This window comes from Pituophis catenifer, unplaced genomic scaffold (genome assembly GCF_029215685.1).
Source record: "Pituophis catenifer annectens isolate HBS135680 unplaced genomic scaffold, rPitCat1.0.hap2 SCAF_3, whole genome shotgun sequence".
Taxonomy (NCBI): Eukaryota; Metazoa; Chordata; class Lepidosauria; order Squamata; family Colubridae; genus Pituophis; species Pituophis catenifer.
The window spans coordinates 8,077,089-8,105,043 of record NW_027256883.1 but is presented as its reverse complement, the minus strand read 5'-3'; the positions used below and the strand labels follow the sequence as shown (position 1 = coordinate 8,105,043).

Below are 27,955 nucleotides of genomic sequence, written 5' to 3'. Positions count from 1 at the left end.
CTTTTAAATTTTTAAACTGAAATTTTAATTTGTTTTAAATTATTGGGATTTTTAATTGTCTTGGGCTAAATTATTTAATTTGGTTTTAAATTGTTTTTAACTTTTTTATTTCTGTATTTTATTCTGTGCCTGTTCACCGCCCTGAGTCCTTCGGGAGTAGGGCGGTATACAAATTTAATAAAACAAATAAAACAATAAAACAAACTTTCTGACATTTTCTAACTCTCTAACCCCAAATATCAGGTAATGTTTCAGACAGACAAAGTAACCCTTCTTATTGTTCCCAGCCAGAAATAAAATGTATTAAAAGCTGTTCAGCTCCTTTCTATCCTTGGCAGAAGACTCCAAAAAGGAGCGTGTCAAATTCCCAAAGCTTATAAATCTCCCCATCTGTATTAACAGAAGTTGGTTGGGGAGAAAAAAAAATTAGATTGGCCAAATTCCAGCGACTCAATCAATGATTGTTTTAAATCAAATTGGTCTACTTCATTTCTTCATCATAACACCTTTCCCTTCTTTTTTTTTTTTCCTTAATGGAAAAACCACTTTAAAAAAAAAAAAAGACGTGCACAACTTCCATTCTCTTAAGAGATAGCTCAAGGACTGCATGCCAGAAGTGAACTACCGTATTTTTCAGAGTATAAAACGCACCTTTCCCACTGCCCCTAAAAGGGGGTGAAAATTTAGGTGCACCTTATACACCGAATGTAGCCCCTTTGGCCTCTGCCTCACAGCAGTTACCTCCTTGCAAGCAAACAGCCAGAAAAAACAGCTCCTTTCAGCTTCAGCACAGCCTAATTAGCACAAGTTGATTCGATCGGCCCTCCTGACTCTCAGCTGATTTGCTCTCAGTTGTTTTGTGCAGGGCTCTGCTGCTTGCTGCAAGCAGGTAAATTGCTGGAGCAGATTTTTTTTTTCCTTGCGCTAATCAAGCTATGCTGAAAACGAAAATGAAAGTAAAGCAGGCTGTTTGCTGTTTGCTGCAACGAGGCAAAATTGCGCAGAGGCAGAGGGAGATTTCTTTTTCTTCTTTTCCTCGACAAAAAAGGAAGATGTGTCTTATACTCCGGTGTGTCTTATACTCCTAAAAATACGGTATGTCAGAGTTTGTTGCAGCACACACAATCAGATACACAAGTAAATGAACTTCAGCAGGATTCAAATACATAAGAAACTTCTTTATATACAATACCATAAAGGAGAATTCAGCATACAATGTCAGGAACACAGAAGCAATATTCATAGAAGCAAGTCATTACAGAGTAGAGAGATACAGAGGCTAATATATTGACAGAGGCTCCCATTACAGAGGCCAAACTAACTCTTACATACAGTTCAGCAAGTCTAAGCCACGCCCAGGCTCCAAACTGTCTCTTATGGCCCCATACAAACAAATACTCTGTTTCAGTTTCCAAACAGTCCTCAATGGCTGACTTAGTTGCTATGCCTATTCATTAGCTGACCTGTTACCTATTCCAGTCTATGAATATTCATACTCTGACAAACTAGGCCATGGTCTGTTTATTTCAGGCTGATTTCAGGAAGGAGATGGACTTCTCAAACCAATTAATCCGTGGGATGGTTTGTTTTCAGAAGTTGAGAGTGCTCCAACACCGGAGGTTTTACAGAAGACATTGAACATCCATTTGTCCAGAATGGTAGAGGGTCTCCTGCTCAAGCAGGGGATTGGAATACAAGGCCTTCAATGTCCCTTCCAACCAAAGTGCAAAAATCAGCAAACTCGGGCAGTTCAAATGTATATTGAGTGGCTGTGGCTGCCGGCATCCCGGTATAGCCAGTTTAAATTTATTTAGTCCCATCACTAACTATTGGGGATGAGTCATTGACCCCCGCAGAGAAAGCTCGCAATTTAGGCATCCTCCTGGATGCATGACTGCCTTTAGAAGATCATATAACAGCCGTGGCCAGAGGAGCTTTCTATCAGGTTCGCTTGATTCGCCAATTGCGTCCCTTTCTAGACCGGGACTCATTACGCACAGTCATTCAAGCCCTTGTCATTTCCCGACTTGACTACTGCAATGCTCTCTACGTGGGGCTCCCCTTGAAGTGCATCCGGAAGCTCCAACTGGTCCAGAATGCGGCCGCGCGAGTAATTCTGGGAGCAACATGGCGCTCACATGTAACACCTCTTCTACGCGAGCTGCACTGGCTTCTGGTGGCCTTCCGAGTGCGCTTCAAGGTGTTGGTTCTTACCTTTAAAGTGCTCCATGGCTTAGGACCTGAATACTTATGAGACCACCTGCTGCAACCAATAACCTCCCACCAACCAATACGCTCTCACAGAGTAGGCCTACTCATAGTACCATCATTTAAACAATGTCGTCTAGTAGTTCCAAGGGAGAGAGCCTTCTCTGTGAGGGCACCTACTCTTTGGAACAAAATACCCCCTGGAATACGAATAATCCCAGATCTTCGCACTTTCCGACGTGCCCTGAAGACCTTTCTGTCTCAACAAGCAGGGCTAGCATAAACATCTAAATTCTATGCCAAGGTCTTAGCAGATACACTAAGTTGACTCAATTTATTATTTACTGTTTATTAAAAAAAAAATTATTATATGTATATGAAATCTTATTCTGTTCACCGCCCTGAGTCCTTCGGGAGAAGGGCGGTATAGAAATTCAATAAAATAACAATAACAATAACAATAACAATAACAATAACAATAACAATAACAATAACAATAACAATAACAATAACAATAACAATAATAATAATAATATTATAAGGGTTTATTACACGTTTAAGTTCCCCACAAGAATCTGAACTAATAACTCTCTGTAGGAAGAAATATCCTTCTGGGTTCAACTCCAAGTAGGGAAAAAGACACTGGAAACATGGAGACTATTTGGAAAGATGGTTTAATGGTGGACAGGATCACATGGTTTGAGTTCCTGAACAGAAAAGGGACGAGATGCAGCGAGTCCCTGGGTTTTATGCCCTCTCTGGCTTTGAACTTCCTGGGGCCCAGAAAGAGTATCCAGATTGGCTGTCAGACTTCCAGGGGGTGGAGATCTTAGCTAGCCTTGCTGGCTGATATAATCTTCCCAGGTGCCATGTGGTGAGTTTCTGTTGCTAGATGGGTCCTATTGTGTTGAAGATGGTGATCCTTTGACAAAGGATTGGGTTTCTGCCTCTGGCCCATTGACAAAGGGTGGGGGCAGGAAGATGGGAGCTGCTTCGTCTTTAAAACATGTTTCTCCGTTTCTCATCCAGGGAAACATAATATTCTGCCTTTTTAATATTTCCTAAAATATTTCATTCTTCTAGGAAAGGGGTGGGTGCAAACTTCCTACAAGGTGGACTGGACTTAAATCTCTTCTGGGCAACAAAAGGATTTGAGACTGATGACATATTTGACCCCTTCCTTGGGCTCGGCCTGGTCATCTCCTACAGTTATTCTGTCCCATCACTCATTGTGGTCCCAAAGGTGCTTTCTTTCAAGGGCACCTGGACTTTCTGATTTTGCTTGAAGATGTTTCACTTCTCATCCAAGAAGCTTCTTCAGTTCTGACTGAATGGTGGAACATGGAAGGATCTATATTCCTTGCAGTCATGTGGTCATTGGGCCTCTTTCACATGTGATCCTGAGGGCACAGATAAACCTCCAAGTCTCAACGACTCTAAGAAAGAAGACTAATCATCTTCTTTTAATGACCCCATAATCCCTTGTAGGATGGAATCTGGCCAACTGAATGGAGCTAGCAGAGTGTTTACTGGCCAGATGCCCTTCCTATCGCCAATGTGGAGTTTTGTTCAGCAGATATATTCTCATTGTGCACAGAGAGAGAAACATCTGCCTCTACCTGGGATCGAACTCACAGCCTCCTGATTGTGAGGCGAGAGCTCCACCTCTAGGCCATCGCGCCCCTCAAGAAAGAGGGCTAATGTGCAAGTAATATAAAACCTTCCAATCTCCACCATTCAGCCAGAACCGAAGAAGCTTCTTGGATGAGAAGTGAAACATCTCAAGCAAAAACAAAAAACTCCAGTTGCCTTTTGAAAGAAAGCACCTCTGGGACAACCATGACCTGGATGACTGAGAATCTCCATAGACATCTCTCATTGTCCATCACCACCACAATGTTCCTGCCTGCTTATAAAACACACACTGTGTTACTTTTCCTTGAATCCTGCTCTCTCTCTCTCCCAGATCCACAGACCCATCAGCAAGTCCCATCCTCATTATTTCCCCAAAATTTGGATGCCAAGCATCTGTTTCAGTACTGGGATTCAATTCTTTTTACTACTGGTTTGTGAGCGTGGCTTGGTGAGTGTGGCATGGCTTGGTAGGCGTGGCAGGGGAAGGATACTGTAAAATCTCCATTCCCATCCTACTCCAGGGGAAGGTTACTGCAAAATCCCCATTTCCTCCCGATCAGCTGGGACTCGGGAGGCAGAGAATAGATGGGGGTAGGGCCAGTGGTGAAATCAAAAACATTTTTACTACCAGTTCTGTGGGTGTGGCTTGGTGGGCATGGCTTGGTGGGCATGGCAGGGGAAGGATACTGCAAAATCTCCATTCCCACCCCACTCCAGGGGAAGGATACAGCAAAATCCCCATTCCCTCCCCACTCCTGGGGGAAGGATATTGCAAAATCTCCATTCCCATCCCGCTCTGGGACCAGCCAGAGGTGGGATTTGACGGTTCTCCAAACTACTCAAAATTTCTGCTACTGGTTCTCCAGAATTGGTCAGAACCTGCTGAATCCCATCTCTGATCTGTTTCATTCTGGAGATCAACATGGGGCAGAGGGTCCCCATTCGTTTCTCCAGAAAAAGGTCCCATTGTTTCCATGCCATCTCTCTATTTCAGATCCCTTTGGTAGACAAGAAGGAAGTGAAACAAGAACGCCGCTTGCAACATCAATTTTACAAACCCTCATAAAAACATCACAGCAAACTTAAACAAAGTGCCAAGCAATCACTTGAGAGGAAATACGGAGCAGCCCCCTGACAGTGATAAAGGATGCCAGCCTTTTCTAGGATTATTTGCTTCACTACCAGCCTGACGTTTTTCTCTGCTGAGGCTGGTCCCTGCATTTATTTCTTTCAGGCTTGGAGGCAATCACAGCTTCTGTTCCTAACCCTGGTGAACGACAAGCAATTGTGTGGGAAGGTGATTATCTCCCAGAACCGCCCTTGCCACTGAGATGATTGCCATGTCTCCAAATGCCCCAGAGGAAATTATTGATGAAAGTGCCTCTAAAGTAAAAGTTCACCATAAAGAGCCTTGGTGGCGCAGCAGACTAAAGTGCTGTTAAGTAGCACCAGCTGCCTGCAATTAGTGCGAGTTCAAATCTCACCAGGCTCAAGGTTGACTCAGCTTTCCATCCTTCCGTGGTAGGTAAAATGAGGACCCGGATTGTGGGGGCAATAAGCTGATTTTGTATATAAAAAAAGAACATCGCTTAGGGGGGGCCGAAAGCCCTTCTAAGCAGGTATATACAAAAGTATGAAGGCTATTGCTTAACGCATTGTAAGCCACTCTGAGTCTTCAGAGAAGGGCGGCATATAAATTGAACCAAATAAATAGATAGATAGATAGATAGATAGATAGATAGATAGATAGATAGATAGATAAACAAACAAACAAACAAACAAACAAACAAACAAACTTAGGAGGAACTCTTGAAACAGAGGGGATTTGAAGATGATGAAGGCAGATCAAAAGCCCAAGCAATTTTGGAGGAGCTACCTTAAGACAGAAACGCAAAAAAAAAGGAAGGGATGGAAAACACTGTTCTTTTCATCAGCACATGCACTTGAATTTGGACAAACGGAAGCAATCGAATCAAAATCACACGGAGTATTAGTTCCACTTGAACACAATTGAGCAGGCTTAGAGGTATTTCTCGAGAAGAGTATACTCCACTCCTCTGCTTCCAATAGAATCCCTTATGCCACCAGGCTTGAAATTTTGGGCTTGGACAATCTGGAACTGAAGTCCGATCTAAGCATAGTACACAAAATTGTCTGCTACAACGCAGTGGTGGGTTTCAAATTTTTTGACTACCGGTTCTGTGGATGTGGCTTGGTGGCCGTGGCGGGGGAAGGATACTGTAAAATCTCCATTCCCACCTCACTCCAGGGGAAGGATACTGTAAGATCTCCATTCCCTCCCCACTCCAGGGGAAGGTTACTGCAAAATCCCCATTTCCTTCCGATCAGCTGGGACTTGAGAGGCAGAGAATAGATGGGGGCGGGGCCAGTCAGCATTTTTACTACCGGTTCTCCGAACTACTCAAAATTTCTGCTACCAGTTCTCCAGAACTGGTCAGAACCTGCTGAAACCCACCTCTGCTACAGCGTCTTACCTGTCAATGACTTCTTCAGCTTCAACCTCAATAATACACAGGCAAACAATTGATACAAACTCAAGGTAGACCGCTCCGAACTCAATTGCGGAAAATACGACTTCAGCAACAGAGTGGTCAACGCCTGGAATGCGCTACCTGACTCCATTGTTACAGCCTCAAACCCTCTCAGCTTCAACCTCAAACTGTCTACCCTGAACCTCACCCCATTCTTAAGAGGTCCGTAAAGGGGGCATGCATAAGCGCACCAGTGTGCCTACCATCCCTGTCTTACTGTCCCCATTTATCTGTACTTACTTCCTTTGTTTATGTTTATACCTATACTTGTTCTCTTGTACATGTTTGACAAACAAACAAATAAAAATAAAATAAAATGAGAACGCACCTGGAATACTGCATCCAGTTTTGGTCAACGCATGACAAAAAGGATGTTGAGACTTTGGGAAAAAGTGCAGAGAAAAGCAACTTGGATGATTAAAGACCTGGAGACTAAAACATATTAAGAACGGTTGCAGGAACTGGGTATGGCTAGTCTGGAGAAGAGAAGGACTTGGGGTGACATAATAGCAGTTTTCCAGTATTTGGGGGGGCATAAAAATAAGGGGGCTAACTTATTTTCCAAAGCCCCTGAAGGTAGGACAAGGAGCAATGGATGGAAACCAATCAAGGAGAGAAGCAACCTAGAACTAAGGAGAAACTTCCTAACAGTGAGGACAATTAAGCAGTGGAACAGCTTGCCTTGTGGGCGCTTCATCACTGGATACTTTTAAGAAGAGACTTGTCAAGTATTTGCAAGCCATTGGCACATGTGTCATATAGACACCAGTGGAGGCAGAGAGTGTGGAAAGGAGGGGCTTACCCTGAGTATAAAACCCCCTCCAACCTTTTCCACCTTGCTCTCTCCATCTCTCTCTTTTCATGTTTGTTCCTCATGAGACTTGATCTCTGTTGTACATAGTTAATATGATTTATCATATGAATAAATACGTTTAAGACATTTATTTCTGCCTCTGCCTCTGAACTCTTCTATGCTTCTGGGTGTTTCTACGATCCCAATTCCACAAGACTCAACCCTGCCACCTGCCTGAAATGGTATAGTATCTCCTGCTTGAGCATGGGGTTGGACTAAAAGACCTCCAAGGTTCCTTCCAACTCTATTCTGATTGATATTATAAATGTGCAGTAAAAGTGAAGCATTCAGTTCCAAAGAACTCTTCAGGAGCAAGAACGAACACTGCAAAATAGACTTCCATTGTTCCATCGTGTGTTGCTCCTTACCGGATTAACCATTGTTTATTATATTGTGTTACATTTCATAGTGGGATGCTGTGCACAGGGATCCCCAGCCAACACTATTGGGGGTTGGAGCAGTGATGGGTTGCCCCCGGTTTGGACCGGTTCACAAGAACCAGTAGTAAAACCAGCGGGAGGCCCCGCCCACCACCCCAGATGTCGTCATGGGCGATCTGTGCATGCACTGTCAGGGGTAGTTGCGAACTAGTGGTAAGTAGAACCCACCCCTGGATTGGAGGGAGAGGGGGACGTGAGAAAGAGACAGAGAGAGAGAGAGAGAGTAGGAGAGAAAGGGGGAGAGAGACAGACACAAACACATGCACAAGGAGGAGTGAGGGAAAGGGACACACAGAGAAAGACAGAGAAGGAGGGAGAGAGGGAGAGATGCACACACAAGGGGGAGGGTGAAAGGGAGAGGAGGAGGGGGAGACGGTGACATAGACAGACAGCGAGGGAGAGGAAGAAAGGGAGAGAGAGAGAGAGAGAGAGAGAGAGAGAGAGAGAGAGAGAGAGAGAGAGAGACAGGGAGGGATTGAGGGAGAGGGGAGAGAGGGAGAAGCAGAGGGATTGAGATAGAGATAAGAACCCAAAGAATATTCACACTGAAAACTAGGACCAGAGGCATCTGGTTGACAGACTGGCTAATCACTACTGTCATCTTGACTTTCTGAGAGTCCTCCCCTGCCCTCCTCTTTCGATACTCCTTTACAAGGGGGGAGCCGGATAAACATCTGTATTAATTCTGTCCTGTAGGAGGAGCAAAAAAAGAAGCAGCAGCTTAGAACCTGTTGCCCAGCTGCTTAAGAAGAGTGTGAAGATCAGCTTGGTTCCGGTGTGGATCACAGATTGTCTTTCCAATCTGATGTGATGATTCCAATTTTTTAAAAAAATAAATAGAGGGGTCAATATGTTTTAAACAGAAATACCAAACTGGTTGAATTGGATTGATTTGAATGTCTTGAATCAAATATCCGAGTCAGGAAGTTGATTTTGCTTGATTATTGAGCAGAATTAGTTTGGAATCTTAGTATCTCTGTTTCAAATCCAAGCTTCAGGTAGCCCTATATATTAAGACAAAACGGTTTGAAAGAATGAGAAGGAGGAAGGGAAGGAGAAGGCACTGATGGATGTTATCAAATCTGCCTTCTTTATTTAAGGCAGGGGTGTCAAACGGATGGTCCACCGGCCGGATGCATCACATGCAGGCCACGCCCACCCCAGCTCCGTGAAGGGAAAAAAATGTCACTAAATGTCATGTGCCGCGAGTGTTGTGGCCCGCTGGCAGCAGACTCAGACAATGAGGAGGTTGGGGAGGAACTTGGGCCAGTTCTGGAGTCTGGAGAAGGCTCTGATGGATGCTCTGTGCTGGACACAGATATAGAGCCAGAGCTATCTGATATTTCCCAGCCACAGGAGAGGCAGTTTCCTTTGGAGGCTGATATGAGTAAGGAGGAAGAACAGCTGGGGCCTGTTCCAGATGCATGTATGCACAGAGCAGTTAGGAGAGGTGAACAACAGAGGACAAGGAGTCGACTCGGGAAGCAAAGCACACGTGGACGCTGAATGGCCCCTCCCTGGCTGGGTAATAAATAGAAGGAAAGGGGAGTGGTTGTTGTAGGAGACAACCGTTCGTATTTCTGAAGATTTTTCTCATAGTGTTTTGTGCATCAAAGACTGCTTGCCAGAACTTAAATTTGCAGCCTTTCGGCTGGGAGCTCACAGCCTTGCAATTATCGCAAGGAACTGATAAGATCTGTTGCTGTAGTTAGCTCCTTGCAGGACTCTTGCTTGGACTTTTTGGAAGGTGGATGCCATTAATTCACAGGAGGTAAATAAAGAGGGGTTTTTCATGGTAAGGAGTCTGTTTCTTGCCTTTTCTGGGTCAGAACAGTGAGTTTGACACCTGTGATTTAAGGCTTCAAGATTTACTGGCAGCCTCAGACGCTTACAACCACTACATTCAGACTGATCAGAATGTCTCAGATTACTAGGACCACCTGGAATCTTTTTATGAAGCATCCTAGATAGTTTCCCACACATTCCTATTCTTAGAAGGACTGGGAAATAAAGCAGTTTGTTTGCCGGGCAGTTTCTAATTTAGGAAGAGAAATATATGTCTGTGTCATTTGCTTGTGTTTAGGACCTGCTGTCAAATTAAGATAACTGAGGATGAAAAATGAAGGGTGTGGGGAGTTATTTTATGATTCCCTTGACGCCAATTGGTTTATTTTGTTCTAAGCCCCAGCAGCTATCAGATTTCACGGAACGGTAACTGTCTGAGCCTCTGACATACAGGAAGATTAAGATTTGCTGGATGATTTTTTTCAGTTGATCCTCAAGAGTTTCTGATTCCCAATAAATTTACCACACTGTAAGTAAAATTTAAAACGGGGGGAAAAAATCCCTTCCCGTTCCATGATAAGCTAATATAATATAATTTGTATCATTAACACAGATGTACACCTGTATATATTGGTTAGTCCAAGGCTCATGGAAGATTCTTAGTTCTATCTCCTAAGCTACTTAGATGCATTTGCATCTATTTTTGTGTCTTTTCTTTTTTTCTTTTGGTTTACTTTTGCCTCTGGTTGCTGGGTTTTGGACACATCACAGAAAATGAAATTAAATTCGCTGGTCCAGAAAATAGAAAGAGATTTGCTAGTTCTAGCACAGTTATCATCACCCCAAGATAAATAGTCTTGATTTGAAGATTGAAATGAACGGCCTTCATTTATAAGTGGAATTGCTTAAGGAAGATACCATGAAGATGCCACTATGAAAGCCCGAGAATCTCATTATTTTTTGAAAACATGAAATAAAAGTAAAGTTGCTAGTCTGGAGACAACTTTAATCCTTCTTGGTCAGTACAAGCAACAAGAATCACTCGTGAATAGTCTCAAGCAGAAGACATGATAGCAGTGTTCCGATATTTGACAGGCTGCCACCAAGAAGACTGGGTCAACTTATTCTCCAAAGCACCAGAAAGCAGAACAAGAAGCAATGGATGGAAAGTAATCAAAAAGAGAACCAATTTAGAACTAAGGAGAAATTTCCTGACAGTTAGAATGATAAACCAGTGGAATGTCTTGTCTGCAGAAATTGTGGGTGCTCCATCACTGGAGGTTTTTTTTAAAAAAAAATTAGACAGCCTTTTGTCTGAAATGCTATAAACTCTCCTGCTCAAGTAGCGCGCAATCCCATAGTAAAGGTAAGTAGAACTCACCCCTGAAACAGACTACTGTATTAGATAGGTCAGGGGTCGGCAACCTTAAACACTCAAAGAGTCATTTGGACCCATTTCCCACAGAAAAGAAAACACCGGGAGCCACAAAACCCTTTGGACATCTAAAATGAAGATAACACCGCATATATCATTTTTTTACCTTTATGCTATGTATATAAGAGCCTTGGTAGTACAGTGGTCTAAAGCTCCCTGTAATTAAGACCAGCTGCCTGTAATTACTGCAGGTTCGAAGATCGCCAGGCTCAAGGTTGACTCAGCCTTCCATCCTTTCTAAGGTAGGTGAAATGAGGACCCAGTTTGTGGGGGCAATAAGCTGACTTTGTATAAATATACAAAAGGATGAAGGCTATTGCTTAACGCATTGTAAGCCGCCCTGAGTCTCCGGAGAAGGGCGGCATATAAATCAAATTTTTTTAAAAAAAACAATATAGTGTGTTGCATTTACGAAATCAATGAACTGCTGCAGGGAAAACAAATTTTTATTTCTGCATGCAACAAAAACATTTTGAACTCCGAAAAAAAAGATGGGTCGAAAACCTCAATAAATCGCATGCCAGCAGGTGTCTCACATTGGCAGTTGTGACGCATATTTTTGAGCGACAGGGAGCCGCAGCAGAGGGATGAAAGAGCCACACATGGCTCCAGAGCCATGGGTTGCAGACCCTTGAGATAGACCATGGTTCTGATCCAGCAGAGTCATGCTAATGTCCTTATTTTATATTATTTATTTATTTATTTTATTTTTATTTATTTTTATATGCCGCCCTTCTCCGGAGACTCAGGGCGGTTTACAATGCGTTAAGCAATAGCCTTCATACTTTTGTATATTTATACAAAGTCATCTTATTGCCCCCACAAACCGGGTCCTCATTTTACCTACCTTAGAAAGGATGGAAGGCTGAGTCAACCTTGAGCCTGGTGAGAACTGCAGTAATTGTAGGCAGCTGGATGTTAAATGCTGCCTTAGTAGGAGGCATTACCCTCCTACGCCACTCAGGCTCCTATATTAACAGATACTTGACTTCTCTTCCTTTTTAGAATAAGAATGAGTGGTGGTTTTGTTAGTTTTTTTCTGCCACCAGCATTCTTCCTTAATTCAGCACAAAATTATTCAGGTCTGTTATTTACAAACAATATAAAATAATATCACCATGAAACTTTGTCCGGTTTCACACATGCTTTCAGTTCCTGGTGTGTAGTACTCTTGTTCAATTTTCCATTTGTGTTCTTGTTTTTCCCAAGATACATAATTATATTGCATATTTTGAGTCATTTTGCAGTAGCCTTAAGAATACAGTTTTGGCATTTCTAAACCCTTTATGTACATCAACTTAAGAAGGAAGGAAGGAAGGAAGGAAGGAAGGAAGGAAGGAAGGAAGGAAGGAAGGAAGGAAGGAAGGAAGGAAGGAAGAAGTTGTGATAGTTCTACATAAAGGAAAGAAGGAAAGAAGGAAAGAAGGAAAGAAGGAAGGAAGAAAGGAAGGAAGTAAAGAAGAAGTTGTGATAGTTCTACATGAAGGAAAGAAGGAAAGAAGGAAAGGAGGAAAGGAGGAAAGGAGGAAAGAAGGAAAGAAGGAAAGAAGGAAAGAAGGAAAGAAGGAAAGAAGGAAAGAAGGAAAGTAGAAGTTGTGATAGTTCTACATGAATTAAAATTGGTTGTAGTTTTTTTTTTTTTTAAGTACCCCTAAATTTTATTTTCTTGCTCAGGAAACTGATGCAAAATATGTGCTTGTACAAGTTTTCCTCCAGGACTTTTTTTATTTTATTTGATCAGCAATAATAAGCATTCTTCACCTTTGCTAAAGCAAACCATTCCCATTTTCTACAATTCACCCCCAGGCATCAAAAATATCCAGATAGCTGATGCAATGGAGATTAGCATCCCACTCCTATTTTTGTCCTGATATTTGCTTAACGGCTCCTCCAGGCATCTTATGCCTTATTCCTACTTCAACGAAAAGCCTTAAAATAATTTACAAGCAAGGCCAATGAAATTTTATGAAGCATGAAGCAGATAACCCTTTCTTGGTAGCCCATTACACTGAGTTTCCAGCATGTTTTGTTATGGGAAAATCCCCAAAGAGATAAAGGGTAAGGGGGAAACGTTCAGGAAGAAAATTATGGAAAAGGTAAGTGTCCAAAATGTTTCTTACAGGTACTTCTCAACTTAAAACAGTAATGGAGACTGCACGTTACTGTTGTAAGTCATGACAGTCATAAAGAGGGTCACTATGTAAGTGTGAGGTAGTTGCTGAGTGTCTGTTGTGGTCCGCCAGCAGTCTGCGGAGCTGGCAGCGGAGTCGGACAGTGAGGAGGCTGGTAGTAAAAATGTTTTTGATTTCACCACTGGCCCCGCCCCCAACTATTCTCTGCCTCCCGAGTCCCAGCTGATCGGGAGGAAATTGAAATAACCTTCCCCTGGAGTGGGGTGAGAATGGAGATTATACAGTATCCTTCCCCTGCCATGCCCACCAAGCCACGCCCACAGAACCAGTAGTAAAAAAAATTGAATCCCACTACTGCTTGGCATCCAAATTTTGGGGAAATAATGAGGATGGGACTTGCTGATGGGTCTGTGGATCTGGGAGAGAAAGAGAGAGAAAGAGAGAGAGAGAGAGAGAGAGAGAGAGAGAGAGAGAGAGAGAGAGAGAGAGAGAGAGCAGGACTCAAGGAAAAATAACACAGTGTGGGTTTTGTAAGCAGGCAGGAACATTGTGGTGGTGATGGACAATGAGAGATGTCTATGGAGATTCTCAGTCATCCAGGTCATGGTTGTCCCAGAGGTGCTTTCTTTCAAAAGGCAACTGGAGTTTTTTGTTTTTGCTTGAGATGTTTCACTTCTCATCCAAGAAGCTTCTTCGGTTCTGACTGAATGGTGGAGATTGGAAGGTTTTATATTCCTTGCACATTAGCCCTCTTTCTTGAGGGGCGGGATGGCCTAGAGGTGGAGCTCTCGCCTCACAATCAGGAGGCTGTGAGTTCGATCCCAGGTAGAGGCAGATATTTCTCTCTCTGGGCACAATGGGAATATATCTGCTGAACAAAACTCCACATTGGCGACAGGAAGGGCATCTGGCCAGTAAACACTTTGCTAGCTCCATATAGAAGAGAATATAGAAGAGAAGAGAAGATGGAAGAGAAGATAGAAGAGAAGGTAGAAGAGGAGAGGAGAGGATAGAAGCGAAGAGAAGAGAAGGTAGAAGAGGAGAGGAGAGGAGAGAAGATAGAAGAGGAGAGAAGATAGAAGAGAAGGTAGGAGAGGAGAGGAGAGAATATAGAAGAGAATATAGGAGAGAAGAGAATATAGAAGAGAAAAGAAGAGAAGAGAATAACTTTATGTCACTTCGAATCAGGGGTGAAATGCTCCCAGTCAGACTGGATCGCCCGATCCGGTAATGATAGTAGTGGGTGGTTCGGAGAACCGGTAGCAAAAATCCCTGTGTCCCCCCCCCCCCTACCATGCCCAGCTGAGCCGCACGATCATCAGAGGCTTTTTTTTTTTTTTTTTTTACTTTTAAAAGCATTTTTTCTACAACCTCTTCGGCCGAAATGCTTTTAAAAGTAAAAAAAAAAAAAAAAGCCTCTGATGATTGCGCAGCTCAGCTGGGATCATCAGAGGCTTTTCAAAGCAATTTTTTCTGCAACCTCTTGGCCAAAGAGGTGGTAAAAAAATGCTTTGAAAAGACTCTGACCAGCTGAGTTGCCTGATCGTCAGAGGCTTTTCAAAGCATTAGAAAAAATGCTTTGAAAAGTTAAAAAAAAAAAAAAAGTTGGCCACACCCACTCAGTCACATTACCCCCCCCCCCCAAGTCACGCCCACAGAACCGGTAGTAACAAATTTTACATTTCACGCCTGCTTTGAATGTACACTAATCGGCATACATTAAAATGAAATTTCATTGCATAGAGCTCTCAAAGTGTCACCACCTCTGATATACACTATATAACCATGACAAAAATAAATAAATAAACAATACAAAATTATGCATATACCCACTTATATTATATGACACAAAGAAACAACACAGTCTAGTTCAGATGTATACATGTACATGGTGAGAAAAAATGAATTGAACTAAAAAAATAAATGAATGAATCTTGTGAGTTTACCAGACGGATGGCATAGGGAACAAAGCTGCAAACAAAGCTGAATCTGGTAGTCCTGCTAGAAATACTTCAAAACCTCCCCCCAGAGCAGTGGTGGTATTTATCTGGCTCTATCCGGTTCGGGGGAACCGGTAGCGGCAGCTGCGGGAGGCTCTGCCCACTTGCCCAGACATAAACACATCCTGTTTTTAATGCTCTGTTTATGCTCAGAAGGTCCTGTGCATGTGCGGAAATGTCATGGGCCAACGAAGCGAACTGGTAGCAAAGGTAAGTGAATACCACCCTTGTCTCAGAGGGCAGCAACAGAAACAAACCGTAAAGTGGATGTGTGGGGTCTCTAACAATGCTTCGAGCTCTAAGCACATTAGTACTTATAAGCAGCATTCTGAATAATGGGAAGTGAGCTTCCTATAATCTTCTCTGTTGTCCTCACCACTCTCTGTATGGACTTTCTATCTGAGGCGCTGCTGCCACCAAACCGAACAGTGATGCAGTTTGTTAAAATGCTTTCTATCGTGCCTCTGTAAAAAGTGGCCAGGACAGAAGGAGAAAGATGTGCTTTTCTCATCCGACGCAGGAAATGCAGACGTTGGTTTGCACGCTTTTACTAAAGATGACCAGTTCAGTCAGATTGTTAGTTATCTACACTCCTAGACAACTTTTCTGAAACGGTATACGGTCTTCTGCTTGAACAGGGTGTTGAAGACTGTCAAGGTCTCTTCAAACTCCGTCATTCTGTATTCTGTGTTTTTATTAAAAGGCAGAAGTTATTACAAGCCGCAACTCACAACTCATCCGATGCTTAGAGCACTGTTTTTCAACTTTGGCAACTTCAAGATGTTGTGGACTTCAATTCCCAGGATTCCCCAAGCCTGTCTGTAACCTAATTCTTTAGGAACACAAAGACTGAGCCTGAATAATGAGAAAGAAAGTTATGAATAATGATTCGTAGGAGAAGACTGGGTCTGTGGAAACAAACAATCAAAAAAAGCCTGTGTGTTTCGTTGACCCAATAACTTTTCTTTATTCTTAAGCCTGTAGGGGATGGAAACGAATATCTAAGACCTATCATTATTCCAGGAAAATAATAGTGGCTTGCTTCAGGCACAGAAAAGGAACATAAAATGCTTGTCATTTATAAGCAAACCACTGTGCCTCTGACTTCTAGTTCTCGGTCAGCAAGATTTACGTCATTTCTCCGTTTTATTTATTTTTTTTAGATTAGGGAATATAAGTAACTCGGATCTCCCTGTAACTCTTCTACCATCCTTTAAGACAGCGACAGAACATTTCAAATGAGACATTAAAGAAATAGAAACAAGAGTTTTTTGAAAATTGCTTAGGGAATAATTTAGCAATCAAACATTTTATCTTTAAAATATGTACCACTACCAGTTGAAAAGAGTTTTTTTTTCTTTGCTACATTAAGGGATAAATTTGAAAAATAATAATAATAAAAAAAAGAAATATTGGAAATTAGTTTTAGGGCAATTTTGCAAAGCTTGATACAAAGGCTACTTCTTGTGGAAATATACCCCTTGCAATTATTTGGGACAATAATGATTTTTAAAACATTCAAGACTCTTTCTTTTGTTAATTGAAAAGGGAGAGGGAGATGGAGAGGAAAAGAGAGGGGGAGGGGGAGAGAGGAAGAGGGAAAGGGAAGGGACAAGAGAAGGGAAAAGGAAGGGGGAGAGGGAGAGAGGAGGGAGGAAAGAAGGAAGGAAGGAAGGAAGGAAGGAAGGAAGGAAGGAAGGAAGGAAGGAAGGAAGGAAGGAAGGAAGGAAGGAAGGAGAGATGAGAGAGGAAGAGACGGAGGGAGGGAGGGAGGAAAGAAGGAAGGAAGGAAGGAAGGAAGAAAGGAAGGAGAGATGAGAGAGGAAGAGACAGAGGGAGGGAGGGAGGGAGGGAGGGAGGAAAGAAGGAAGGAAGGAAGGAAGGAAGGAAGGAAGGAAGGAAGGAAGGAAGGAAGGAGAGATGAGAGAGGAAGAGACAGAGGGAGGGAGGGAGGGAGGAAAGAAGGAAGGAAGGAAGGAAGGAAGGAAGGAAGGAAGGAAGGAAGGAAGGAAGGAAGGAAGGAGAGATGAGAGCGGAAGAGACAGAGGGAGGGAGGGAGGGAGGGAGGGAGGGAAGAAGGAAGGAAGGTAGGAAGGAAGGAAAGGAAGGAAAGAAGGAAGGAAGGAAGGAAGGAAGGGATTATCTTCTAAATCCCTGAATGCAGTAGGCATTCAGAGCACCCCACCAAACTGGGAGAAAAATACAATCAAATAAAACAAAATAAGGCCAGCCTGTCTTTACAAAAATCACTCAGCATGAAACTGGACTCCTTTCAGCCTTACAAGGCTGACATTTAATTATTCTGCAAAGTGCAAAGAGGTCAAGTGCAAGAAATGATTTTTTTTTTATTATTTAAAAAAAAAATCCCTTTGATGTCTGCCGGAGACAGTGGCAGGCCGGGCTCCTCTGAGCAGAATCAAAGCAGAGAAATTATCAGGCCGGGAGTGCGGTCTAGAAAGCCGTCTCCTTTACAAAGGACAGGCACAGTGGGGATTTTATCCTTTCAAAGTATCAAGCTGATCGTCAAACGCATTCGCAGTTGTGTGGTTTTGGTTGGGCAGCTGCAAAATGAGCCTTCAATTGATTTTCAGTGACCTACAATTCTTATTTGACCATCTAGAGTATGGGGTGTCAAACTCAATTTCATTGAGGGCCACATCAGGGTTGTGATTGACCTCGGGAGCCGGGATGGGCATGGCCAGCTCAACATAATTCATGCCAGGGGCACCTGTGGTGGTCCAAGTGCTCTGCCGGCAATAACAGAGCTCAGGGGGTCCGCGTGTGCCCCCCCAGTTCTGTTTTCTCTGGCAGAGGAACTCATCCGGCTCATCCTTCTGTCAGGTTTCGATGTCATCTCAAATAAATTGCACTCCCAAATAATTAATCTTTGCTGAAATATTCCATTTATTGAGTACGACAGATCTGGCCCCGACTTCGTCGTAGCCGATACTAACCCTCTGACCCCCAAACCCTTCCCTTTCCGTTCCCCAATTCTCATCTTCTCATTGGCCTCATCTTCCAAGTCAGTCTCCCCAGCTTCTGACCTCAGCCCCACAGGAATGTCCCCCCTCCCATCCCATCTCCTAGGGGATATTATCTACAGAGAAAATAAGTAGGTGAAAAGTCAAGCCTTGTCTTTTTATGGCAGCATCAGAATGCTGACACTTTCACTGTTTCCAGGGCAGCCCCACAGGCCAGATCTAAAAACCCTCCGGGCCTTGAGTTTCACACACCTGATCTAGGGCTAATCTCATCAGTCTGACATCTAGACGCACATTCAATAAAGTGTATGGTAGGGTAAATATTTGCGTGGCGGTTGGCTATGTGATGCGTTGTAGTTTGCGTGCGCTGGTTGTCGGAATATCAAGACTGTTAGAAAATATTGACACAGAAGATATATTTGGCTTACCCCCCACCTCTACAACCAAATATAATTTCTCTCCCCAAAATAGAACAACCTATGTTACCTTTCCCCCTCAGGTTACAAATTATTTTTTTACAGCCTAGGGAAAAGTGAAAGGAAATACGGATCCAGGAAATAAATAGGATCTTGTATTCTTTTTCTGCTTTCTAGCACTGATACCTCCAAGCCAGTGGTAGGTTTCAAATTTTTTTACTATCGGTTTTGTGGGTGTGGCTTGGTGGGTATGGCATGGCTTGGTGGGCGTGGTATGGTAGGCATGGCAGGGGAAGGATACTGTAAAATCTTGCCTTCCGCCATGCCCTTAAAACTTACCTTTTCCAACAAGGTAAGCTGGCCTAACAAATTTTTTAAATGATTTTAAATTTGTTTGTCTTTTTAAATTTTGGGCCAAATTAAGATATTTCCTTTTAATCTATTCTTAATGTATTTATTATGTGTTTTTATTTGGCTGTACACCGCCCTGAGTCCCTAGGGAGAAGGGCGGTATATAAATTTGAAGCAAAATAAAATAAATAAATAAATAAAATCTTCATTCCCTCCCCAATCCAGGGGAAGGTTACTGCAAAATCCCCATTTCCTCCCAATCAGCTGTGACTCGGGAGGCAGAGAATAGATGGGGGCGGGGCCAAGTCAGAGGTGGTATTTACCAGTTCTCTGAACTACTCAAAATTTCTGCTACTGGTTCTGCAGAACTGGTCAGAACCTGCTGAATACCACCTCTGCTCCAAGCCCATCAATTGCATTTAGCATTTCCCCCCCCCTTCCAAAACAGAAACGGAGAACTGGATCTGAGTCATCATCAGATTGTGGGAGAAGGAAAAGCGAGAGAAATGGCAATAAATGTCAATTCAGGGAGTTATCTGCCTTTGAGAATGAAGCTCATTATCTCAATTATCTCTGTAACCCACACCATTTCTGCCAACTGAAAAGCAACACTGAATTTCTGCTGAACCCATCTCTACTGTGCAAAAGAAATTAAATAAATCGGGCCCAGGAGCTGGGGAGATTAAGAGTTGGCCTGTCATCATTACTTGGACGGCTGTCACTTTTCAAATATAGTAGGGCTGTCAAGGAAACCCAGTCTTTGCAAGGAAAGGCAAATTCTTCTGACAAAAACACCTTGTTCTTTCTTGCCATCTGCTCCATGTAGCATTTCCTTGCTATTAAACTTTGAGGAGAGGAGTCAGCATGTCCTTAAATTGCATATTTTGGCTAGGAAAGGCATGGAGATACAGGAATAGCCAACACCCCAGAAGATAGGTTCAAAATCCAGATGGATCTTGGCAGTCTTGAACACTGGGCCTTAGTCTAACAAAATGGAAATTCAATTTAGAGAAAAGTAAGGCTCTATACTTAGGCAAGGAAAACTGACTGTAAAAAGTACAGACCAGGTCAAATGTGGCTCAATGCGATAGGGATCTTGGAGACCTACTAGACAATCACTTAAAAATGAGCCAACAATGTGTGGCCTTGATGGTACAGTGGTCTACGCACCCTGTTATTAACACAGCTGCCTGCAATTTACTGCTGGTTCGAATCTCTCCAAGGCTCAAGGTTGACTCAGCCTTCCATCCTTTCTAAGGTAGGTGAAATGAGGACCCAGTTGTGGGGGCAATAAGCTGACTTTGTATAAATATATACAAAAGTATGAAGGCTATTGCTTAACGCATTGTAAGCCGCCCTGAGTCTCCGGAGAAGGGCGGCATATAAATCAAATTAAAATAAATAAATAAATAAATAAAAATTTAAAAAAAGTCAATGCAATCCTAGGCTACATTAATAGAGGGATAGAATCAAAAACACGTCAAGTATTAGTATCGCTTCATAAAGTCTTAATATGGCCACACTTGGAATATGGCATCTAGTTTTGGTCACCTTGATATAAAAACAGATGTTGACCTCTAAAAAGAGTACAGAGAAGAGCAACAAAAATGATTAGGGGTCGGGAAGCTAAAACATATGAAGAACGGTTGAAGGAATTGGGTTTGTCTAATCTAGTGAAGAGAAGGACTGGGGAGACATGATAGCAGTCTTCCAATATTTGAGGGCTGCCACAGACAGGAGGGGGTCAAGCTATTTTCCAAAGCACTTGAAGGTCAGACAAGGAATAATGGATGGAAACTGACCAAGGTAAGATTCAACCTAGAAATGAGAAGGAACTTTCTGACAGTGAGAACAATCAACCAATGGAACAGAAGTTGCCTTTGGAAGTTGCGGGAACTTCATCACTGGAGGCTTTCAAGAAGAGATTGGACTGCCATTTGTCAGAAATGGTGTAGGGTCTCCTGCTGGGGTGGGGTGTTGGATTAGATGACCTGCAAGGTTCTTTCCAACTCTGTTAATCTGTTAAGAATCTGCTTCTCTTTGGCTCACTCTGCCAATGCAGTCCAATTCCAAATGATTTTTTTTTTTTAGCATCCAAGGAGAAATTTGAAAAATGTGAATTGATTTCTGAGCAGTGGAAAAAGATTGATTAAATCAGAACAATAGTGACAGGTAGACCTAATATGTGTGTGTGTGGGATAAAGTGACATCAAGGGAACACAGTGGCGCAGAAGATTAATGACCCTGGAACTATCAACCAGAAACTGCACTCTGGCAGTTCCAGCCCAGCTCTGTTAGATGGAGTGAGCTCCCATCACTCAATCCCTAGCTCCTGCACACCCAGAAGTTCGAAAGCATGCAATATTGCGAGTACATAAATGGGTACCACTTTGGTGGGAAAACCTTAGCTGTGTTTGTTTGTGCAGAGAGCGGAACCTAGTTGTGAACTGTCCAGTTGTTGAATTCAGGAAAAAACAAACAAACTCCTAGATATTATTTTACCAAGAGTATAAACCAGGGGTGGGTTCTAAATATTTTTACTACCGGTTCTGTGGGTGTGGCTTATTTTGTGGGTGTGGCTTGGAGGTCATGTGACTAGGTGGGTGTGGCTAGCTGGTCAGAGTCATTTCTGGAAGGTCCTCGCACTTACAACCAGTCCTCGCACTTACGACCCGACTCATTTGTTTGCTTTTAACACTAATCAGCTGTAGGATGGCCCTTTGAAGCCCTGCAGCAAGAGTTTAAACAGTTTTTTTTTTCCCTCTAGTCATCAGCTGGGACTCAGGAGGCAGCAATAGATTGGGGGTGGGACCAAATAAAAGGTAAGAATAATGTGGGGGGGTGGGGGATGGGAGGGCGGGGGGGGAGAACCTGTTCGGTGACGTCATATCGTCACCGCTACCGGCACGGCCGAACCGGACCGAACCGGGAGGAACCCACCACTGGTATAAACATTACTGAATAAACCCCATTGGCACAGAAGAAGTGAAACCAGCTCTGGGCTTTCCACGCAGAAGCACACATAATTCATTCCCCTTTTCCCCATAGTCCATTACATCCATTACATCCATCAATCACTTCTGTTCATTTTGTAATGGGAACCAGCCGACCACTCTGGGACATCTGCTTGGGGTGTCCTTGAGGTGGGAGCAATGTCTCATGGGAACCGATGATGCTTGGATGCTATTTTCCCAACCCTTGCATTCCATTCCACCCACCTCCTTTTTCTTTGTCCAGCTGCGAGCGAAGCGGAATATAGGTGAAAATGCGAGTCGGTGCTGGACCTGGCTGGATGCGAGGCAATGCAACATGGGCAGGGGTTGGGTTCTACTTACCTTTACTACTGGTTCACAGCGGGGCCGTGCCTGCTCGCTTCGCATGCGCAGAAGCATTTTAATGACGTCAGGGTTGGTGGGTGGAACCTCCCGCCGGTTTTACTACCGGTTCTATAGAACCGGTGTGAACGGGGGCAACCCACCACTGAAAATGGGGTAAGGTGAGGGAAAACCAGCAGAGGAGCTTGGAAGAGCCAGAAAATTGAAAGCCACCAGTTAGCTGGTGTAAAGCTAGTTCATCCCTCACAATAGCAATAGCACTTAGACTTATATACTGCTTCATAGTGCTTTTACAGCCCTCTCTAAGTGATTTACAGAGTCAGCATTTTGCCCCCAACAATTTGGGTCCTCATTTTATCCACCTCGGAAGGATGGAAGGCTGAGTCAACCTTGAGCCTGGTGAGATTTGAACTGCCAAATTGCAGTCAGCCAGTAGTCAGCAGAAGTAGACTGCAGTACTGCACTCTAACCACTGTGCCACTGTGCACCAAGGATCGGTGTATAAGTGCTAAACAGAATGAACAAGCATTCCAGGCTGTTGGGATTGCATCGTATGTCTATCATGTGTAGATTTCCCTGGCATTGTATGCCATGCACTAAATAAATAACACTTAGACTTATATACCACTTCACAGTACTTTATAGCCCTCTCTAAGCAGCTTACAGAGTCAGCATATTGCCCGCAAAATCTGGCTCCTCGTTTTACCAACAAAAGAACAATAGAAGGGTGAATCAATCTGGAGCCAGTCAGGATCAAACTGCTGGCAGTGGGCAGAATTAGCCTGCAATACTGCATTCTAACCACAGCTCTTGATAAAAGAAATAAAAGTCATCAGAATAAATATATTGTAAATGAATTATATTAAAAGAATAAGTGGCAGAGTCAATTGTTAATGTCGATTGAGGAAATCTAGCACGTATCCCCAAAATAATTTGGCCTTGTAGGTTGGATGAGCTTTGCATATTCCAATATTTTGGCTAAGTGAATAGCAAGCAACTCATCCCTTGAGGACTAAATAACAACAATCTTCAAATCAACCAATACAACAAAAAATATTGAATCAATCGCCTAGTTTCATCAGTGAGAACAGGAAAGCGTAATAACCATAGATAGTCCTCAACTTATGACCACAACTGAGCCTAAAATTTCTGTTGCTAAGTGAGACAGTTGCTAAGTGAGTTTTGCCCCATTTTATGATCCTTCTTGCCACAGCTGTTGAGTGAATCACTGCAGTCGTTAAATTAGTAACAGTTGTTAAGTGAATTTGGTTTCTCCATTGAATTTGCTTGTCCCCCAAAAGGGGATCATTCCAAACTCCCAGGTCTCTTCAACCATCATAATTTTATGCCAGTTGTCAAAGCATATTAATTTTGATTACGTGACCATGGGGATGCTGCCATGGTCATAAGTGAAAAATGGACAATGGTCATAAGTCACTTTTTCAGTGTCATTATAACATTGAAATGTCACTAAACAAATTGTTGGTTTTTTCCCCCCTTCAATTTGAAAAGAAAGTGTATATAAATAGAAAATCGGGGTTGCCCGGATACCACTTTGGAAAATATTGAATTGAAAATGAATACAACAATGGAGAGACAATGGAAAGAGGAGTAGAGGGATAGAGAGGAGGGGAGAAGAGAGGAAAGAGAGAGAGGAACAGAAGAAAGGGAAAAGGAGAGGAAGAAAGGGAGGAGAAATAAGAATAGGAGAGAAGGTTAGAAAGGAGGAGTGGGAGAAAGGAAGGGGAAGGAGAGAAGGGGAAAGAGAGGAGGAAAGAAGAAAGTAGAAGAGGATAGAAGAAGGGAGGGAAGGGAAGGGAAAGAGAGAAGGAGAAGAAGAAAGATTGTTGTAAAATAAGGGAGATAGAATGGTAGAAAAGCAAATCCGAGGATACTCAATTTTTTTAGGATGAAGAATGAACTAATATGAAAGTTAAAAGAGAATATGTATGTTTAACAATGGATAAGAGACTGTACATTTAATTTATGAGAAAATTTAAAAAAAACCCAAATTGTTGTAAATCAAGGACTGGCATCCCTTTTCTACAGAATATCAAGTTCGCCTTGGAGGGTCATTCCCACCTCCAAGTAACACAGTTTTTACCTCCGAAGTTGTTGGTCTGCAGTAGCCTGTTCCGAAAACCAGATTTTCTAGCGACATCCCAGTTAAATCTGGTCCCGTATCCAAGTTGCCTCTACCAAGCCAGGAAGATCTTCCTGGCCGAACAAAACTAAACAAAAAGAGAAGATGTGGAAAGCTCAGGAAGCTACGAATATTTTTTTTTATTACAATCACAATCTCCCTCATTTCCTTTCTGTGCCAGGAATAATTGGTTATTTTTATATGCCTGTGAAGCTATTTTAGGAAGAAGCAGAAACTGAGAAGTATTCCACAAAGGAGAACATCTATAGCTAAACCCTTGATTCAGTTCCTGGCTTAAGGAATCACCAAGAAAAACCATACCTAACCAAAACTGGCAGGGGAATTTACCAGAGGTGGGTCTCAGCAGGTTCTGACCAGTTATGGAGAACCGGTAGCAGAAATTTTGAGTAGTTCAGAGAACCGGTAGTAAAAATTCTGACTGGCCCTGCCCACATCTATTCTCTGCTTCTCAAGTCCCAGGTGATCGGGAGAAAATGGGGATTTTGCAGTATCTTTCCCCTGCCACACCCATCAAGCCACGCCCACCAAGCAATGCCACACCCACCAAGCCACACCCACAGAACCGGTAGTAAAAAAAAATTGAAACCCACCACTGGAACTTACTGTGTATAAACAGGGAGCAAACCCCACAGTTTTATTTTATTTCTTTGAATAAAATAGAATAACAGAGTGGGAAGGGATCTTGGAGGTCTTCTAGTCCAACCCCCTGCTTAGGCAGGAAACCCTACACCACTTCAGACAAATGGTTGTCCAATCTCTTCTTAAAAACTTCCAGTGTTGGAGCATCCACAACTTCTGGAGGCAAGTTGTTCCACTGGTTAATTGTTCTCAATGTCAGGAAATTTCTCCTTAGTTCTAAGTTGCTTCTCTCCTTGATTAGTTTCCATCCATTCCTTCTTGTCCTGCCCTCAGGTGTTTTGGAGAATAGCTTGACTCCCTCTTCTATGGGGCAGCCCCTGAGATATTGGAACATTGCTATCATGTCTCCCCTAGTCCTTCTTTTCATTAGACAAGACATATTCCCGCAACCCTTCTTCATATGTTTCAACCTCCAGTCCCCTAATCAATTTTGTTGCTCGTCTCTGCACTCTTTCTAGATTCTCCACATCTTTTTTTTTATATATAATGGCAACAAGAACTGGATGCAGTATTCCAAGTGTGAACTTAGCAAGCCCTTTTAAAGTAGTATTAGCATTTCACGTGATTGTTGATTCTATCCCTCTGTTAATGCAGCCTAGGACTGTGTTGGAGTGCAGAAAGTGCAGAGTGCAAAATTAATGTTCAAATCTGGGCCAGTCCTTCAAAAATGATTTGTAGGCATGCAACGACTTCTCTTCAAATCATTAAAACAGCCGTGTCTTTTTCCAGGTTCATCTACCCTTTTTTTTTTTTCTTAAAGCTCCTCCCGGTTCTTTCCATCATGGGCTGCAGGGCAAGGCCACTTTACTTTGTTTTGGATATTGAAATTCTATTTTTTTTAAAATTGTCATTGTACGTGTATACACAGTATACCCATACAATGAAATTCACAACACCCAAAGACCAGATCCAACATACATAACAATCCCCAAACACACTCCCACCCACCACAAATTCCCCGCCCCTGAACCACCCAAGCATCCACACAACAGACCAAGTAATGCTGTCCAACAGCTCACTGATGGTGGCCCTTTAGCTCATTGTTGAGTGCAATTATAGCTCTGGGATAAAAACTATTCAGAAAACGTGTGGTCCGAGTTTTAATTGTTCTGTATCTTCTGCCGGAAGGCAACAGTCCAAAAAGATTGTAAGCAGGATGGGAAGAGTCTCTGAGAATGTTATGCAACTTCCTCAAACAGCGAGATTCGAAGATGTCGTCCAGGGCTGGGAGCTGGAGCCCGATGATGTTCTGGGCAGTTTTAATGATTCTCTGTAGAGCTTTTATGTCCGCTGCAGAGCTGCTCCCGTACCATGCAAGAATGTCGTATGTCAGGACGAGTGGTGGATTTCAAATTTTTTTACTACCAGTTCTGAGTGTGTGGTGTGGTAGGCGTAGCATGGCGTGGTGGGCGTGGCTTGGTGGGCATGGCAGGGGAAGGATACTGTAAAATCTCCATTCCCACTTCATTCCAGGGGAAGGATACTGTAAAATCTCCATTCCCTCCCCAATCCAGGGGAAGGTTACTGCAAAATCCCCATTTCCTCCCGATCAGCTGGGACTTGGGAGGCAGAGAATAGATGGGGGTGGGGCCGGTCAGAATTTTTACTACCGGTTCTCCGAACTACTCAAAGTTTCCACTACCGGTTCTCCAGAACTGGTCAGAACCTGCTGATACCCACTTCTGGTCAGGACACCCTCAATGGTGCTGTGATAGTAGGACAGAAGTAGATGCTGAGATAGATTTATCTTCCTGAGCATTGTCAGGAAGTACAGCCTCTTCTGTGCCTCCTTCTCAAGCATGTTAACATTCATAGTCCATGAGAGGTCATCCGAGATATAAATGCCCAAAAATCAAGACGTGTCTGATTTAAGGATTTGAAGAGAGCTGATTTATCAGGGGAAGGATGTGCATAACTTATCAGGGAAGGATGCGCGTAACTTCGGAAGGATTTGCAAAGCCCTCTTGCATTGTCTCTTTAGCAAAGTGAAGGTTCACCATACCTTAGGAGGGGCTGGTTCAAAGCCACCAGAGAGCCATGCAGAGTAACCGTGACTGCCGACAGGTGGAAGTAGTCAAACATGACAGGGACGTGGTGATGTAGGCCTTGCCTGGGGTGGAAGTGGAGCCCCAATGTGCGGCTGCTTATTACCGGGATGGTCAGGACATCTCTCAGCCTGGAAGGAGAGGATGGAAGAGTTGAGAAAAACGAGACGTTAGCTTTGCTCTGCAACACGGTTGCTGCTGCAGAGTTTCAGGCATGAGTGGAATTTTGATCATGGGCTGTTATTCTCTTAGCAGTGAGTCATACTTCTGAGGTTGCAGCTCAACTCTCTACCGTGTAATTATGGCAACAACGGGGTCAGTTTCTTGATACTGCCCTGAGAATCCTCAAATGGTTTGCCTTCTACCGTTCCTGCAGTCATCTTTCCTTTTCCTTTCCATTTACTTTGTGCACTTCTCCTTCTCCCCTGTTCTCTCCTTCTCCTTCTCTTTCTTCTTCTCTCCTTCCTCCTCTTATCCTCCTTCTCTTCATTCTTCCTCTTCCACTCCCTGTCGGCCTTCTTCTCCTTCTCTCCCTCTTCTTATCTTCCTCCTTCTCGCTCTCACTCTTCCCCTCCTTGTCCTCCTTCTTCTCCTTCGCCTTCTTCTCCTTCTCTTTCTCCCTCTTTTTCTCTGTCCTCTTCCTCCTCCTTCCCTTCCTCTGTTTTGTTCTCCTTCTTGTCCTTCTCCCCCCAATTCTTCTCCTTCTCCCCCTTTTTCTCCCTGTCCTCTTCCTTCTTCTCCCCTTCCTCTGTTTGTTCTCCATCTTGTCTTTCTCCCCCCTAATTCTTCTCCTTCTCCCCCTTTTTCTCCCTGTCCTCTTCCTCCTTCTTCCCTAATTCTTCTCCTTCTCTTCCAATAGTGCCATTTTATTAGAAACTGTCAACATACAGTAAACTAGATTATGATCCTAAAGTGCTCTTGTTAAGAGGAAGGTAAACCATAAAAAAGTGGTAATATTTATGTGATCATGCTTTTCACTGAATC

At 43.2% G+C, this 27,955-nt stretch overlaps 1 protein-coding gene across 1 annotated transcript in view; it reads right to left on the bottom strand.

Annotated features, from left to right (window-relative positions):
• The window catches only part of FAM135B (family with sequence similarity 135 member B), a 118,878-nt gene that overhangs the window by 50,239 nt on the left and 40,684 nt on the right, over positions 1–27,955 (bottom strand). The window contains exons 5-6 of the mRNA XM_070942005.1: positions 26,929–27,102; positions 24,228–24,354 (exon numbers count right to left, since the gene is read on the bottom strand). Coding sequence (XP_070798106.1) covers positions 24,228–24,354; positions 26,929–27,102 — 301 coding nt within the window. The remainder of the gene's footprint in view (positions 1–24,227; positions 24,355–26,928; positions 27,103–27,955) is intronic.